The 17,519-nt window shown below is 40.8% G+C and overlaps 2 protein-coding genes across 4 annotated transcripts in view; one reads left to right on the plus strand and one right to left on the minus strand.

Annotated features, from left to right (window-relative positions):
* BMX (BMX non-receptor tyrosine kinase) overlaps nucleotides 1–6,994 on the plus strand; it is a 50,997-nt gene extending 44,003 nt beyond the window's left edge. For both annotated transcript variants that reach the window (XM_070603754.1, XM_070603755.1), the window contains exons 17-19: nucleotides 20–138; nucleotides 2,701–2,858; nucleotides 6,523–6,994. In XM_070603754.1, the coding sequence (XP_070459855.1) occupies nucleotides 20–138; nucleotides 2,701–2,858; nucleotides 6,523–6,597 (352 nt within the window). In that variant the 3' untranslated portion in view covers nucleotides 6,598–6,994. The remainder of the gene's footprint in view (nucleotides 1–19; nucleotides 139–2,700; nucleotides 2,859–6,522) is intronic.
* A 2,121-nt stretch (nucleotides 6,995–9,115) lies between these two features.
* Nucleotides 9,116–17,519, minus strand: part of ACE2 (angiotensin converting enzyme 2) — a 45,575-nt gene continuing 37,171 nt past the window's right edge. For both annotated transcript variants that reach the window (XM_008544773.2, XM_070603753.1), the window contains 4 exons: nucleotides 16,087–16,187; nucleotides 14,558–14,674; nucleotides 12,197–12,391; nucleotides 9,116–10,107 (listed from right to left, as the gene is read on the minus strand). In XM_008544773.2, the coding sequence (XP_008542995.1) occupies nucleotides 9,999–10,107; nucleotides 12,197–12,391; nucleotides 14,558–14,674; nucleotides 16,087–16,187 (522 nt within the window). In that variant the 3' untranslated portion in view covers nucleotides 9,116–9,998. The remainder of the gene's footprint in view (nucleotides 10,108–12,196; nucleotides 12,392–14,557; nucleotides 14,675–16,086; nucleotides 16,188–17,519) is intronic.

Genomic DNA, 17,519 nt, shown 5'->3' on the forward strand with positions numbered 1-17,519 from the left:
TGTTGATTCTTCCCTGCAGGTATGTTCTTGATGACCAGTATGTCAGTTCAGTAGGAACAAAGTTTCCAGTCAAGTGGTCAGCCCCAGAGGTGTTTCACTACTTCAAATACAGCAGCAAGTCAGACGTATGGGCATTTGGTAAGAATGTGGCCGCACAGGCCCCAGCCCCATTGCATAAGCTGGTTTCCACAACAGGAAACCACAAGAGCAGCAACATCCATTTTTAGCAAAAGCTCTGAGCAGTTACGAAATTACCTGTGTGGCCTGAGACAAGCAAGAGATTGAAGATGGTGATGACCTTTTCTTGGGTCGGTGTTAGATGTCTGCCACATATTGTATAATCTGCATCCTGCTAGCACCTTCTCATCAAATCATAGGGGATAAAAGCTCTTCCACTGAAGATTTCAAACAGTTTTTAAAAAGTAGTCATTAAAAATTAAAACCGAGTTTGCGCGAAGTCCGAAACATTGAAGGGCTTAAAATGAAGTCATCGAGTTTCTGTGAGAAGGCAGCTGTGACAACCATTCCCTCCTGACTTGATGGGTTCTTTCGGCATGCCTGGTGTGAACACCAAACGTGACTCAGTGCTTTCTTTGGACCATACCAATTCCAACTAGTGTCCTCGTTAAAATTCATCGTTTAGATCAGTGGTCAGCAAACCACAGCCCAGGACCCAATCCAGTGGCCTGTTTCTGTAAATAAAGTTTTACTGGAGTACGGCCACGCCCATCCATTTCTGTATTGTCTCTGGCTGATTTTGCGCTGCAACAGCAGAGTAGGGTATTTGCCACTGATACTGCGTGACCGGCAAAGCCTAAGATCCTTACTCTCTGGCCTTTTACAGAAAAACTTTGCTGACCTCTATTTTATTAAAAGATCTATTTTGAAATTTAATAAAAGTAATTAGAAAACAGAAACAATTCTTAAATTGCGATTTTATAGATTTTCTGATATTTTTCTACATGGTGAGGAATGTCAGTCCTGTTTACAACCACTGTCAGATGGATTTAGGATAAATAATCCCAATTATTAGAAAGTTACAGAATATATTAAATGCAACTGAGACCTGTTTCTGGCCTGTCTTAGTCCATAAGCATAATTAGATTTTCTATGTGACATCCAAAAGACTGTCTGAAAAAAGGGAAAATTTAGGTAGCCATTCATTTTTCTATGTGACACAATTTTTAAAAATAATTATTCCTTTTGTAAAAGTGGTATTGTTCATTAAAAAAATAATCCAATGTACATGGAAAAAGGAAAAAACACAAAGATAGCATTTTGGTGAATATCTATGTCATTTTGTGCTGATTAACTTGCCAAAATTAGTTTAAGTCTCCTTGTATCAATGGATATGCCTTATGAAAGATATGAAAGAAATTTTCTGGCTGTTTCCAAAAGTTAAATCTATTCTTAAAAATTTGTCCCCGATGAGGTTATTCAAAATGAACCAGGGCCTCTGAAAGCAATTCTCAGGGAGGAGTCCCACAGATATTTGAAGCAATGATACTATTTTTGAGATAAGTGGATAGCCTTGCAAAGAGAGAATTGTGAAGGGGGCAACATGCTTTTGGATGATTGTTTTAGAAAGTTTAAAAAAAATACAGCCATAACAGCTTGTAATATTGCCTTATTGTAAATATTTTACGTAAAATCTGTAGCCCTTAAAGTCAAAGAAGAGTTGAAGGTAGTAATTCAGTAATGATTCTAGAACAATTTTCTTCCTTCTTACGTATTTCTGGTTTTCCAAGCTTTTCAAACTGGCTGACTGTTGAAATTCTCCGGCTCGGCCAGTAGAACAGCAAATGGCCACCATTTAGGGAGCAGTTAAAATGTCCCGGTGCTCTTGTAAGTGCTCTGCATGTTGTATCCTATTTAATCCTCACGGCAACTCTATGATGTGCAAATATCCACATATTACAGATGGGGAACCTGAGCTGAGAAGGGTTAAGAAACTTGCCCCGCCTATCTGTGGCAGGACTGGGCTTCAAAGGCCACATCTGACTGACCCCAAATGCCACTCTCTTAACCACCATGACCGGACCTCGGTTTCCTAACCTGGAGTCTGTGATGCCCTTGTTGGGGCACTGTGAATCTCCAGACAGGGAACTCAGAAGTACTGTGTGTTCACTTTCCCGAGGGAGAGCCAATGGCTTTTATCAGATTCTCAAAAGACCCACAGCATATTATGAACTATTGTGGCAATAGGAAGAGGAGGAATGTTGTCAATGATTTTGTCTTTACATTTCCACTGAGAGGTGATTTGATTGTGCAGTGAAATCGTTGCACACAACTGCCCAAGCAGGGTGAGAGAAAGGGCAAAGACTTCAGTCAACCACTCCTAAGGGTGGGAGCTGGGTGGTCATCACTGTGGGCTGAAGCCCCAACTGCCTCTGGGAAGCAGTCCAAGAATCTTGGTCCCAGGTAGCTCCCTCTGCAGCTGCCCTTGCTGGTTGTTTACCAGCAAGAACAAGCATCCAGGTCTCAGGGAACATCGGGAAGAGGCCCTGGGCTCCAGAAATGATGGTACAGGCTCACCTTCCATACCGTGCCCGTTTTGCTAGGACTCATTTCCCAAGGATCCCTCACTCTGACCCATAGCCTTCCTGACCTGGCGCGTGAAGCTCACTTGACAAACTCTGTCCCTTCTGATGTTGGCTCTCTTTCCTCTTTGTCTGCCGGCCACCCCTTGGTGCGGTGCAGGGATCCTGATGTGGGAAGTATTCAGCCTGGGGAAGCAGCCCTACGACTTGTATGACAACTCCCAGGTGGTTGTGAAGGTCTCCCAGGGCCACAGGCTCTATCGGCCCCAACTGGCATCAGACACCATCTACCAGATCATGTACAGCTGCTGGCACGAGGCAAGTGCACCACCAGGGGGAGCTGGAAGGGGTGCCAGTCACATCCAGGCTGGTTGCTGTGTCACCGCTGGGCAAAGCATTTTTGAGGGAAGGCACCTGCTACAGAGCAGGTGGAAATGGGCCTGGGACCCCGCCCTCAAGTGTCTGTAATCCAAAACAAGCAACGTAGATGCCAAAAATTTAACAAACAGCTTATGTCTGGCACTGTTCTGAGAACTTGATAAATATTAACTCACTTATCCATGAGGAAACACTCTATGACGTAGGTACTATTATGGCTAAAACTAGCAGAGGAGGAGACAGAGACTCAAAGAGGTTGAGTGATTTGCCCAAGGTCACACAGCTAAGAAGCAGGCTAGCTAGTATCAGAGTGCCGGTTCTTATCCACACACTATGGGGTCTCTCCTCAAATAGAATATGTGTAACAGAGAACATACAACCATGTGTAGAGAACATGTAATGGACACCATTCCATCCTCTCTTCCCATGCCTCCCAAATGCTGAATAAAAGCATCCCATGCAGGTAGAGAGTAAGAGTATCTTTGGGGGTAGACATGGAGCTGAAATTGCAGAGATTAATTTGCAAAGCATCTACTATGCTTGTAGAACTAAGGGGGATGTTAAGGAAGTATGAGGCTCCATCTCTGCCCTCGCCAAACTCAGTCTTTACACACACACACACACACGCACACTGTGGGACTGAGAACACCAAGCAGTTTATAATTATACATACCGAATGGAAACATCGGCGAGTACAAGAAGAGTTCAAAGGAGAGGGAGACCAGCCTGCTGAATGCATCACTATCCGACCAGGTCAGGAAATCCACGCAGAATGTCCAGAGGTGTGTGAGAGGAGACATTGTCAAAGGGTGTCCAGGTGAGAGCAGCACAGGCAAAGTTGCAGAGGCAAGAATGCGCGTGATGCTTGGCTATAGCTATCGTTGGAAGGGCTGGAAATTCATTTGGAAGAGTAGATCTGGTCCAGATTCTGTAGAGTGAATGACAGGGAGAGGAGGGCGAGTTTTGCTTTCTATAGGCAATGGGGAGCCACTGAAGGCTTTTGAGGGTGACATGACAATAGAGGACTTTTAAGAACGTTGATCTAAGAGCCCATAGCTCATAGCCATTATATGGTACCGCCTCATTGACAAAGGGGCCTAATGCTGCATTCATGCTTTGATGCATTCATTCATTCACTGGTAAAAGGCAGATTGGTGTCGTGGTTAAGCATGTAGACTCTGGAACCAGAATGTCTGGATTGAATGCTAGCCGTGTGACCTTGTACAAGCCTCCTAACTTCTCTGTGCTTCACTATGAAATAGTACTTAACCTATAGGATTATTGTATGAATTGAATGAGTTAGTATTATAAAGTCCTTAGAACAGTGCCTGGTACACAGTAAGTACTCTAAGTGTTTGCTGTTGTTATATTTACAGAGTACCTATGCACCAGGCGCTATGCATGGTGCTCAGAATAAATTGCTGCACACGACTTAAAGAGTTGCTAATCTCTTGTGTTGGAGCCTAGAGTCCCACTTTGGAAGGGTTGCTGACTGCATCACATAATAATATTTTATTGTTTAGCCTTAAATTATCTCTTGGAGTATGGACGCTTCGTGGTTTCCCATCCTACGGCGCTTTGAATACTATTTAAGGCTGCCCCACCCTTTTTACCCCAAGTGTAATGTCTGAGGTGCTGAGAGCCCCAGGCAGAGCTAGAGGGTCAGACTGGGTCAGAGGGGAGTTAGAGACCTATCACTGCCCACAATCAGGCTGACTTACTGCTCTCACCTGTCAGATGGAGAAGAGGAGCAGACAAGGGGTTTTTGAGTTGAAGCCAGGAACTTCCCTGGCCCTCCCCACTCTAGCTCCTGGGGATATGACTGCACCGTCAGATGGACAGGGTGCCCGGAACAGGAAGCAACTGCCTTCTTCCTTCTTCACAGCTGGTCCGGGAAAGTGGGTGAATTGTGGCAGAATCCTTTGAGAGGGGTTTGCATAGAGACAATCCCCAGTTGAAGGGTCTGCATATAGTGAGCATTCTGTACATTTTGGTCTCCCCTTTATATTTTATTTTGCAACTTTTGGAAGAACATTCACAATTTTCATTAGATGCCAATTTACCTTTCCCATATTTCTTTGCATAAAAAGGCGCATGTACGTATATGTGTTTTTGTTTCCATTTCTGTCTTTAAAAAAAGTAGCACATTCCTCTCCACAGGTGTTGGCCCTCTAACAATGTGCCTAGTATCCCACAGTCTCACCAACACAAACCATTGTCAAGCTTCTGAATTCCTGCCAGTCTGACAGATGAGAAATGGCATTGTAGTGCACCTTGCATAGGTACATCTTCCATTATGAGTGAGGTGTATTTTTAAGGGCATTTGTATATCTTTCTGACAGTTATATGTCATGTCTTTTCCCTTTTTCTATCAGGTTTTTGTTTCTCCCATCTCGATTTTAAAGATCCCCTTATAAATTAAAGAGATTAATACTTTATCTGTGACACAAGTTGTAATTATTTTCTCCCAGTCTGTCATTTATCTTTTGATTTAATTTATGGTGGTTTTTGCCGTGCAAAAGTTTTTAAAAAGTGTATAGTTGACTATATCAATGTTTACTTTTATTGCTTCTGAAAACTGAGTGAGAGATAGGCTTTCCCACACCAGATTATAATGGCATTCAGTCAGATTTTCCTCTAGTACTTTTCTGGTTTCATTCTTTTTCATTTAAGTCTCTGATCTAGTTGGTGTTTGTTTTGGTGTATGGTATAAAGGATAGACTCAAAGATCTTGTTTTCTAAATGCCTACCCAGTTGTTGCAGCACCATTTTTTTAAAGACCATGTTATCCTCAGGGATAAGATAGCATCTAATGGTGTCAAAATACCCCCTAACATTATACGAAATTTCCATACATATTTGGGTTTATTTTGGGACTTTCTCTGTTCTCTGTTCTCAATTCATGTGCTAGCACTGCATTGTTTTAATTATAAAGATTTTAGAACATGTTTCAACACTAGGTAGGCTAGCACTCCCTCATTGCTCATCTTTCCTTATAGTTTTCTCAGCTATTTTTGAATATTTAAAAAAATCTATGAACTAGAGATTGTATTTAGTTTATATTCTAACCTAGGGAAATTGACATCTTTATGATACTGATTTGTCCTATTCCAGAACAAGCACCGTTTGCTTTTCTATGTTTTTCAAGTCTACATTTGTATTTTTCAGCAGAGTTTTAAAGTTTTCCTCATTTACGGGGTGCATTTTTGTTAGTATTTTATTTTGGTGTTGTTGCTATTGTAAATGGGGTTTTCTCTTCCATTATATCTTCAAATTAGTGGTTGTACGTACATATGAAGGCTATTGATTTTGTATATTAATTTTATATACTGGTCTCCTGGCGAATTCCTTAATACTTGGGTTGGTTCTATCATTGATTCTCTTGGTTTTTCCAGGTTTGCTGTCATATCTTATGCAAAAAAAATACTTCTATGTTTTCTTTTCCAATTCTTAGGCCTCTAGTTTTCTCTTTAGTAGAAATGTCTGTAGAGTTTCCACATTTTAAACGTCACTAGCTTTAGGACTGAGGTATAAAACATTTTATATTTTATGTTTTTAATCATAACCTTCATAGACTAAACCATTGGGTTTCTCTTTTATTTAGCTTCCAGAAAAGCGTCCCACATTTCAGCAACTCCTATCTTCTATGGAACCACTTCGGGAAAAAGACAAGCCTTGAAGAAGAAATTAGGAGCTCTGATGAGAATGAATGTACATGTTGGCCAACATTTTCATTCTTTTTAAGGAAAGTAGCAAGGCACAGACAATGTAATTTAGCTAGTTCTTCTTAATGGTATTCTGTGTGCTGTTTGTCTATTATCTTATCTAGAAATGAACAAGGTAGGAAACAAAAGATTTCCGTGAAATTTAGGTCTAATTAGTAATTTTGTTTATGCTGCTCTTAATATTACACTCCCCAGCCTGTAGCAGAAGCACATTTTCTGATTGCAATAGAAAGAGGGTGTGTACCGTGTGCAAAGATTGAGCAGAATTGAAAAATTATTTGTTGGATATTTGTTCTTTTCTTTAATTGTCACTCTCATGATAATTAAATATACTATTATCGAGTACAGAAAGGTGGACACTTGCCGTGATGTTTCAATGTTCTGAATCTTTAGCATGCATGAGAATCAAATGGAGAGTTTATTAAAACACGATTCCTGGAACTACCCCAGAGATTCTGGTAGAGCAGGTCTGAGTGCAGCCTGAGAATCTGAATTTTTAACAAGTTGTCACATGTCCCCGTGTAGTCAGGCCAAACTGCCCTAGGGGACCTCATCATGTGGTGAGCATCATTAGGTGGTCCATAATCCAATCCAAATGACACAATTCTCCTCTGACATCTGGATTAGAACAATGACTTTTTACGTCACCATGTACACAAATAAAAAACTAAAGTTAAATTATATTATTCAATAATGTAGCAACCTTGTTTCACGCAGAGCATATTTCAAAAGATGCTAAGGTATAACTTGATGTCTTTTTCCTTAACCTTAACTGTTACCAATCTCAACACAAGTGCAACCATGAACTTATATCTAGAATTGATTAGATCGTTGCTTTCTAATCATTTTCAATCCTTGAGTTTAGGGCTCTGGGGCTTCTGGCTAGTTTGATAACTGCAGTTTCTATTTCAGTCTTCTATTTTGACACGAAAGTACAAAAGTACTATTTTAGCTTCTCATGGCTATTACTCAAAGGTACTTTAGCTTTAAAACCGTTCCTGGGAATGCCTTCCTTCACGCCGGCTGCGGAACCCGTAGGTTTTACTCTGTTTTGGAGTACTTCATTGTCATTTCTATAACGTCATGAAGAGAAAGAGAAGGGTGATGTGGAGGGCACTGTTAAAATGAAAAGACGCCCTACGTAAGCCCCGCTACTATTTTCTAGATATAAGTTAGTAATTTCCCTTCAGAGACATTCACGCCCTCCCTCATCTCACTCACTCCCTCATCCCCCAGCTATTTCGAAAGATCCCTCTTGGTTATTTGCTTCTTGACATTTAAATAATGATTTCTTTAAATTCAGCAGAATTGACTTATGATACTAGCCTTCTATTTTTTACACAGGTACACAAATCTCAATTTATAATGAAATGGAACTTTCAAAATAACCATTAGGGTATTTATATATTCAGCAAGCATTTCTTTAGGGTGTCTTGTGTGCCAGGTTCTTTCCTACCCAAAGGAAGAGAAGGAACAAGTGACACAGCCCTCCCCCTCGATGGGCCCACAGTCAGGTGGCGGTGCCAGCCTTTGCTGCTCTCTCTGATCCTGTCCACCAGGGACATGTACCTCAGACAGTTAACGCCCCAGAGAAAGATTTCTCAGCTCGAACTAGGTGTTCCTGGACCCCGCCCCCCTTGAAGATTGTTTTCCTTTCTTCTCCTTATTTTTATATACTTGATCTCCTAAAAATAATCCTCTTTGTAACTAAAGTAATACATGGTTGTTGCGAAAATTCAAACAATATAGAATTGTCTCTCTATGAAAAGAAGCCAAAGCCTTGCTTAGAAACCTGGCTTCAAAAATCAAGTTCAAGCAAGATATTAAGGTACCAGTAGAGGTTTATCAGAAAATAAGTTCAGTGAAGCCAGGAGAAGCCAAGTAAAGGAACGGTCTTCATACTATTTTAAAACATGCATAATAATTTTTAAAATGCTGTTAAACTGTGTTTAGTGGTGATTTCTGGCATTTATTGTCGTTTTTAACCAGAGGCCTGCCTGTACTCTCTTGGAAGTGAAGAAAAAGGTCATCTTCCCCTGACTTGGCTAACTGATCCACCATTACTATTATCTCTATAGAATTTATTAAGCACAAAGTTGCTCTAACATTATGCCGGTCAGCACACAGAGTAAGTTGATGGGTAGAATTTCAATATTTTAATCTATTTTAAATCAGTCTTCAGGTATGTAACGGATGCTATAGTCAGAACTGGGCTGGGGGCTCTGAGATATGTAAAAGCAGTATCAGGTTTGGTTTCTAAGCTGATGGTGTATACAATCTTAACACAACTCTTTTTGGATTGATTTTACAACTGCTTTGTACAATAAAGGAATTTAAGAAATTAGGATACATTTGAAGACATTTGGGAGGTCGTGTCCCCGGGAAGTCAGACAGCAACTTTGTTCCTGGAAGTGAAAAGTAGACAGAAACCACAGAAGCCCCAGCACATAAGCACACATGAGACCACAGGAGTGTGTAAATCTAGTGAATATTTATTGAGTATCTGCTTTGTGCTCAGTACTACTCAAACATTGTGAATAAATACAAAAGATTTAAGAGATTGGGTGCCTACTTCAGAGGGTGACTTTCAGTTGGGATTTCCATTCACTCCCCAGTTAGAGGACAATGTAAGTGAGTTTCTATCAGGTGTGCCCTGGCGGAGGCATGGAGGGCCCTGGGGCTAATTTTATGTTGTCAGGGAAACAATGATTAAGCAGCTTGGAAGCCAGAAGTCAATGTCCTCTAACTGTTCTCCGGATTCTTCTCTCTTCTTTAGACCTGTCACCCTGAAGAAGGGATGGTCCAGTTCAATCATCACTGTGGGCAAATCGCTATAGTACTTAGGTTAAGTTTACATGAAGAGAGTGTATCATCCTACACATTTGAATTAAATAGAAGTGAACAGTGTGTGCCATTCTTAATCCCTGCAGCTCCATCAGTTCACGGGCACTGTCCCTAAAAGCGATCTGTCCAGATTCCATACAAGGCCCCAACACTTTTTCCCACCATACAACCTTTTTTTTTTTTTAACTCCAGCAATGCAACAGACATTTCCATTTCCGTCACCCCTGAAGAGCCTGTGAGGCCAAAGACACACTTTCCCTATTATTCTCGAATAGAAAAAAATCTCTTTTAGGAAACAGAAGAGAAGTCAAATTCTGAGGCAGAAATAAATATTAAAAGCAATGCAAGTGAAGATGCCCTCTCCTCAGGCGTGTCTTCTTTGACAACTTTTCCTGAGCAGAGCCATAGTTTTGATATTTAGTGACATCTTTATAATATCATATTTTCTGTATCATGAAATTAACATTTTCATACGACAAAATCACCTCAAGAGGAAATAAAACAGATTTGTCTAAAACGAAGTCTGAACATCATCGCCATTTTGGAATCCTGGATTATTTTCTCCTTTACTCAAATCCACAGAGGCGTAAGGATTTTCTTCACTTCTTGCTTGATTTTTCCTGTTAAAAAGTGAAGTCACCTTAATATAGTGATGTCAGAATGACACTACCTCCCTTGGACTCCACTGGGCCCGGGCATCCTCTACATTTCAGCATCTAATTACTGGAGTATCATTTGCATATCCGTGCCCTCTTAATGGACTATAAACACCTGGAGGGCATTGGATTCACTTCTTTAGCCTTGTGATTAGTTGGCGCCTTGGCTGGCAGAGAGGAGGAGACTGGTTAGGGTGTGAGCTCTGGAGTCAGAGAGAGGGGCCCTCTGTGCCTCAGTTTGCCTATTCAGAAAATGATGGCAATGTGAAGGCAATGAAATAATGCTGGCAGAGCACTCACAGTACCTGGCATATAATCCTCAATAAATATTAACCATTATTATTGTTTTTAGCAACTCAGTGGTTGTTTAGCTAGTTGCTTCATTTTAAAGAGTTTCCTAATAAATTATCAACTTCCAAAGAATAAAGATCAGGGTAGGACAGCTTTGTAGTACAACAACCAGCTTTGGAAACTGGGTGGATATCCCAATCTGTTACTGACCAGCTGTGTAAACTTGAGAAAGTTACTTGGGCTCTCTGAATCTCAGTTTTATATATAAATGAAGATAATTACCTATTTACATCGTAAATTTGCTGAGAACATTAATGTATTTAATGTGTGAAAGTTCTGAGCAGGGTAGCCAGTCTTATTTGTCTGTGTGCCTTCTATTAACATAGTGTGTGGCATGAAAGAGGTGCCCTCAAATAATTTATTTAATGAATTAACTTTGGAATAGTATCTCATGTGCAACTTTTTAGTATGTAGAACAGTGCTTCTCAAACTGTAATGTGCATATGAATCACCTGGGGTCTTGCTGAAATGAAACTTCTGATTCACCAGGTCTCCAAGAAACTGATCAATCTGGTTGGCTTTGGGAAGGGAGCTTGGAGGCAAAGAGTGACGGGGAGACTCTATGTATCCTTTTGTATTTTTAAAATTTTAACCATGTGGATGTATTCTATTCAATGCCTAATTTTTTTAAATGAAGCTATTTGGGGGGACTAAAAATTTCTATAGTGTAGAAAATGGAGCAAAATAGACTAGTGCATGTAAAAATTCAATCAAGAACATGATTAAACAACCTGAAGTGTGTATAGGGTTTTGTTAGGTTCTATAACATATTATTAACCTTAATTACATAAGTGCAAAAAAGTAAATGATTTCTTAGGGTCAGAAAAGAAAAATCTAGTGGCAGAGCCAGCCCTGATGGCCTAGGGGTTAAAGTTCAGCACTGTCACTGCTTCAGTGGCCCAGGTTCACTTCCCAGTCACAGAACTACACCACCTGTTTGTCAGTTGCCATGCTGTGGTGGTGGCTCGCTTAAAAGAACTAGAAGGACTTACAACTAGGATATACAACTGTGCACTGGGGCTTTGAGGAGGAAAAAAAAGAGAAGATTGGCAACAGATGTTAGCTCAGGGCCAATCTTCCCTGCAAAAGAAAAGAAAAGAAAAATCTAGTGGCAGAGCAAGACTATAAATCAGGTCTCTAGGGATTTAAATCCTCAGTGAACTTGGATCTTCAACTCAAGAACAAATTAAAGAGTGCCTGACCCATGAACTAAGGAGATGATAGGGAGTCAGGGCTATCTGAGGAGGAATGAAGATGATTAAAGAGTAGCAGCTCGAAGCAAATCTCAGAACTCAATTTTGAATTATTTCACAGTTCAAACCCATCACCAATCCAGTCTTTAGGGTCACTTATAGACCAAGGAGGACTCATCAGTAAGGATAATCCCCTGAGGCTGCCCACCCTTGCTGAGTTTGCAGTGCCTCTTGGCAGTCGGGGAAATGATGCTGTGGCCAAGATGGAGTTTACCAGGGCATAGTAGTAACCCCCAGGCTGGACATCTACTGCATGGTATGGCTTGCTAGGAAGGTGAAGTTCTGATGAAATCTGGTAAATTTCTAGGGGATTCATCACGATATTTAGGTACAAAATTGTTCAAATAAGTTTTTGGTTTGTACAACCTACCACTTACTGCAAATTTTCAGGTTAGTTTTCACTAAACCTTTCTGTTTTAGGATAGAGAAGTCTAGGAAAGGTGACTTACTTCCTTCGACCTCTGATGCCGGTGGCGATGAGTACGACAATACCAACCACTACCAGGCCCATCACAACCCCAAAAGCAATCAGCCATACAGTAACAGGTGGCTGGTAAGGGGGTCCCAGTGTCGGCTGAATACCCAGAAACTCCAAGGTGTTGTCATCCAGGCGGAAAGCATCATTGATACGGCTCCGGGACATCCTATTCCCAAAAGAAAAACACTTAGGCAAAATAAAATTTACTCCTTATATCATTGTTCCAGAAAGGATTTGATAAGGCTTATCCTAAGAATGTACACCTAAAATAGCAACGAAATCAAAGTACATAACCAGGTCCAATGAAAGATATGAGTTTTGATAATGATGCACCTTTCATATCTTGCATCCTAGATTAGGTTTGGCAACAGCTTCATTGGAAAATTGGGTTGCGAGTGTGGAAATGTGCAAGTGGTTGGCATTTGCTCATTTATGACTACTGTGTTGTAAAGGCAAAGTTAGCATATTTGGCAAGAATTTCCCTTCTCTTAGAATATGACTTTATGTCAAATGATGGAAAGGACGATTGGATATACCTCATCTACAAATAAATGAATCAGGTCCTATACCCAAGTCACAACAATTGTATTTTCCAAATGAAAGGCGTTGAGATTTGGAGGCAGCACTGGGGAGGACCACAGGAAAAGGGCCTTTGCCAATTTCTCCAGCCCTGGGATGGGATATGGCTGAATTTTATAGAGGAAAAAAGGATGAAGATTGTTTTTAAAACAAAACAAAAAATAGTGAAATAAAGAATATTCTGGATTGAAAACCAAAGTGTCTGACATCCCATCTTCCTACCCTTGGGTATAGCGCAGGTTAGGAGGTCAGAGTCCACCCAGAGAAGGAGAGAGGTCAAAGCAGAATTAGCCATGTAACCCCTGGCAAGCTTAGCCTGAAAGTGTCTCAAGTAATTCTGGAAACAGGAAGTTTGAAGTCCCCTGCAGCTTGCAGGAAGGCTTGGCTCTTTCCTGATGATCTCAGCTGGCACTTTTCCCCCCAGACAGAGACAAGTCATTTGGAGGCATTCAGTGAGTCTCTGGGTATGGTTGGGCTGTACACCCCAACTAAGCCAGATTTTCTAGGCACACTCTGCCCAGCAGATCTTACTTCTGCTTCCAAAGATGAACAGCAGCTCAAGAGGGCCACCTAGTGAGCTTCCCCGTAGCAGTGGATATTTTAGGCCTTTTTTAATGACAAGGGGAACCATCTACATCTATCCATTCCTCACTCTTGTTGTTTTGGGAAAGAGCTGAGGCAAACTGGGCAAACTGTTCCTTCTAAACACCCATTGCCAATAGCAAGTCCCTCTCCTAGTGTCTAAGGAATCCTATTCTTGCCTACCTTGTTTCAAAAGTCCTTTGGTTAGCTAAGTGAATCCTACACCAAAGTCCCTTCAGCAAATGATGGCAATATCTGCCCATGTCCCTTCTGCACTTACCATTTTCCATGCCTGCTGGCCAGACTTTCTTCAGCCAGTACCTGCTGTCTTTGCCTGAGAGCATTCTCAGGCCACAAGATTCTGTCCTGCCTGCAGGCCAGAAATGCTGGGGAATTAATGTCACCTGTAAGGCAGTTCTCAACCAGTGACTGACAGGAGGTGGTGAATAAATACCCCAGCTCTAATGAGACAATTAACGTACATATTCTAGGGGCTAGCCCAGTGGCGTAGTGGTTAAGTTCACATGCTCCACTTCAGTGGCCCAGGGTTCACCAGTTCAGATCCTGGGTGCGGACCTAGCACTGCTTGTGAAGACATGCTGAGGCGGTGTCCCACATAAATGAACTAGAAGGATGTACAACTAGGATATACAACTATGTCCCGGGACTTTGGGGAGAAAAAAAAAGAGAAAGATTGGCAAAAGATGTTAGCTCAGGGCCAATCTTCCTCACCAAAAAAAGCATAAAAAAGATTTTTTTTTAAAATTAAGGTGCATATTCTACAGTCTCCCAGAATTCCCCAGCAGAATGGAGCTCTAGTTGTTCACAGTGGTAACTTGCTTGACAACATGTCGTTTATGATATTCCTTCCATTCTCTGTCTCATGTCTATATTTCTCTATCAGTGTTTCTTGTGATCACCTCCCAAATAAACTACTTAGATTCAAATCCTTGTCCAAGGGCCTGTATCTGGAGGAACCCAAATCAAGACAATTCCCTTGCCATGAGATCCTTCTGGAATTAAAACCCAAGTTTTTAAGATGAGGTAAAACATGTAAATGACTCAACAGTGCCTAGCACACAGTAAGAGCACACTAAATGTTAGTTATTTTTGTTGTTGCATTTGTTAACCCCCTCCCTCTTATATAGCTTGTTTTAAAGTAAAATATCACCTGATGGCCTCTTCAACGTCAGTTCTAGGAATGATGTCAGATGCATTTTTAGGTGAAGTGACAAAGAAGTTGAAAGAGATTCTTGGTTTCAAATCACTCACCCACACGTCCTCCTCCCTGTGGAGAAACGAAAGGAACATTTTCTGTTGTGGCACAGAGGACACAGTAAAGAGAATGAAGATTTCTGCTGGTGAAAAGGAGATTAGGGGGAGGATCACAGGGTAGAGAGACATGGGGTAGGTCAAACAACGGAAGGATGTAATTGTCCAAAAACCTTTAACACTGCCCAAAGCACATGAACTCAACTATGTAAGGTGTGGCAGCAAGTCTTGGCACTACCTTTTCTGCCACCATATAAGAACACATTTTTTTTTTTCAGTGATAAGAAAAATTTCAAGCCGAAAGCAACAGGAGACTCAGCGAGGAATCATTGGTGACCCAGGATTGTGATAAAAAACAAGGTGGGCTGCAATGGCTCAGTACCATGGACAGAGGTGGTGTGTTTACATCCTCCAACCTTGCCCCACCCAGTAAAAACTAATGATACACCCATGGGCGAGGGTAAGGAGTGGGCTTTACAACACAATGTGACAAGACTGTGCTCTGACAGCTGCCAGAGTGATTCCAATAAAACCCAAGGCAGATCCTGTGGCTTACGGCCCTCCTCACTCAGAATAAAAGCCAAAGTCATTAGAATGGCTTGTGAGGTCTATGTGAACTTTCTGCTCCCCTTCCCATCCCGCAGTCCCACCCTGACCACATCTCACTTGTCTTCTGTTAGCTCACTCTGCTCCAGCCACACTGGCCTCCTTGCTGTTCCTTCAACAAGTGAAAGATATTCATTCCTTCAACAGGTGAAGGATATTCATTCCTTCTACCTGCTTTTTTCCCCCAACTGAAACATTTTCCCCCATTGTCTGCATTGCTGGCTCTCTCTCCTGTTTTAGACATTTGCTCAAATATTAATTAGGCCTTTTCTGATCATTTTAGCTAAAAGTGGAACTCTATACACATATATACCAGAACTCTCTAGCCCCTTTCCACTTGTATTTTTCTCCCTAGCACTTATTACCATCTAATTCTGCCATATTTCACTTGTATATTTTGTTGACTGTCTGTAACACACACATAAAACATATGTATTAGAATATAAGCTCAACGAAGGCAGAGATTTCTGCCTTTTTCTTTCAGTGCAGAGGGTGGATGAGAGCATTAGGGAGAGGGGAGCGGGAGGAAAAGAAGAGATGGAAGGGGAGGAGAGAGGGGAGGAGAAAAAGAGGGGAGGGGAGAGGAGAGGAGAGGGGAGGGCCTTTTCATAGAAACAATGCTCTTGCAGTTTACAAGTCAAATAAGCCACAATCATCCCTAAATAGAGGGCCCAAATTCCAAGATATCAAAGGAGTTTATAAGTTATTAGGAGTTTTCTCTTAATTTCACTTGAATTAAAGTTTAAGCATAACATCTTCTCAGACCCAAGACTAAGAGAAGTACTGGTTGGAGTAACTTGAGAGCACAGCAACTCAACTTACCCAAAAAGAATTGTCTGGTTTTTGGCTTTTAAAAAATACACTCTCATGGCATATGCAACAGATGACTGGAACAAGTACATTTCATTGTCATTCCATTCATACTGCAAATTCGAAAGAAAAACACTGCTCAGTGGGGATCATAGGATACATTCAAAACCTGATATTCCACAAGCATTATTTTTAAGTTTTCCAATATTCCTAAGATTCTTGCTATTTATTAAGTCAGTGACCTCCAACTTGAGTATGCATCAGCATCACCTGGCGGACTTGTTAAACCACTGAATACTGGGTCCCACCCTCAGAGTTTCTCATTCAGAATGTCTCGGAAGAGATCCAAGAATTTTCAGCTCTAACAACCTCCCATGTGGTGCTAATGCTGCTCGTCAGGAAACCACGCTTTAAGAACCCACTGAGGTCACTGACCCTTTTACTTTAGTTTGATGTAAGCTGAAATAAACACCCTAAGGGCAGGTTTATAGATGGGAGTCATGCGATTCATGGGTTTTGGTTAAAATGTCCATATATTGTAGACAAATATGCTGAGTTTTTACTATTTTTATAGTAAGTTCTCAGATATGCGTAAGTGCAAAAGAAGAAGAAACTTGAGATCCAAGGAAAAAATAATTTTGTAAACAACAAGGTAATTTGTTTGTTCTTGTCTTTCAGTGCTAAAGGAATGTGTATTTGCATAGTCTATGAAAAGCATTCACTCTTTCCTCCAGTAGTTGGCAGTAGAGATCAATGAATGGCACAAATTTTGCGTCTCTCCTTTCCCTTTTAGGAAAAACAATTACAAGATTTCACAAAAGAATTGTTGCATTCACTTCAGCTTGATATCACTGGGGTTTTGGGGAAAGTTGCTTTAATAGTAATAATATTATTAATATTACTAATAATAATCTTCTGGTTACTATTTCTATATATGAATAAAATTAAAGGCTGAGTTCTGAAAATAATGCCAAAGATCCAGTTGGACTTTGCCATGAAATAGCTTGAACTGGGCAGACATACTGGCCCTGGTATGCAGGTTTGCTAAAAGTATGATTTTGGTCTCATCAGAGCAGCCCGTTGCTCAGTGAATTGGCCTCAGAACGTTACGCCATCAAACCCTCTGAAGACTATTTACAAATCCCTCACTGCATGGAAAGAGGACATGGGGACAAATGTCAAGAAAAAAAGAAGATAATTGAAAAGGATCCTGATCTGCTCGATACTTTAAAGTAATTAAAATTTATTAGGCCAAGGAAGAGCTAATGAAAATACGACAGAAAGAGAAATAATCCCACAGACATTCAATGATTGTTAACAATAGGAACTTGAACTTTTAGAGTTTGGGAAGTGAGACATCTCCATTTTTATTGTTTCTTCCTTAAATGTTCATTTTTTCCTTCTACTATGTTATTTCTATTCAGATGTCTTACTTATTTATGAAA

Source organism: Equus przewalskii, chromosome X (genome assembly GCF_037783145.1).
Source record: "Equus przewalskii isolate Varuska chromosome X, EquPr2, whole genome shotgun sequence".
NCBI classification, from domain to species: Eukaryota; Metazoa; Chordata; class Mammalia; order Perissodactyla; family Equidae; genus Equus; species Equus przewalskii.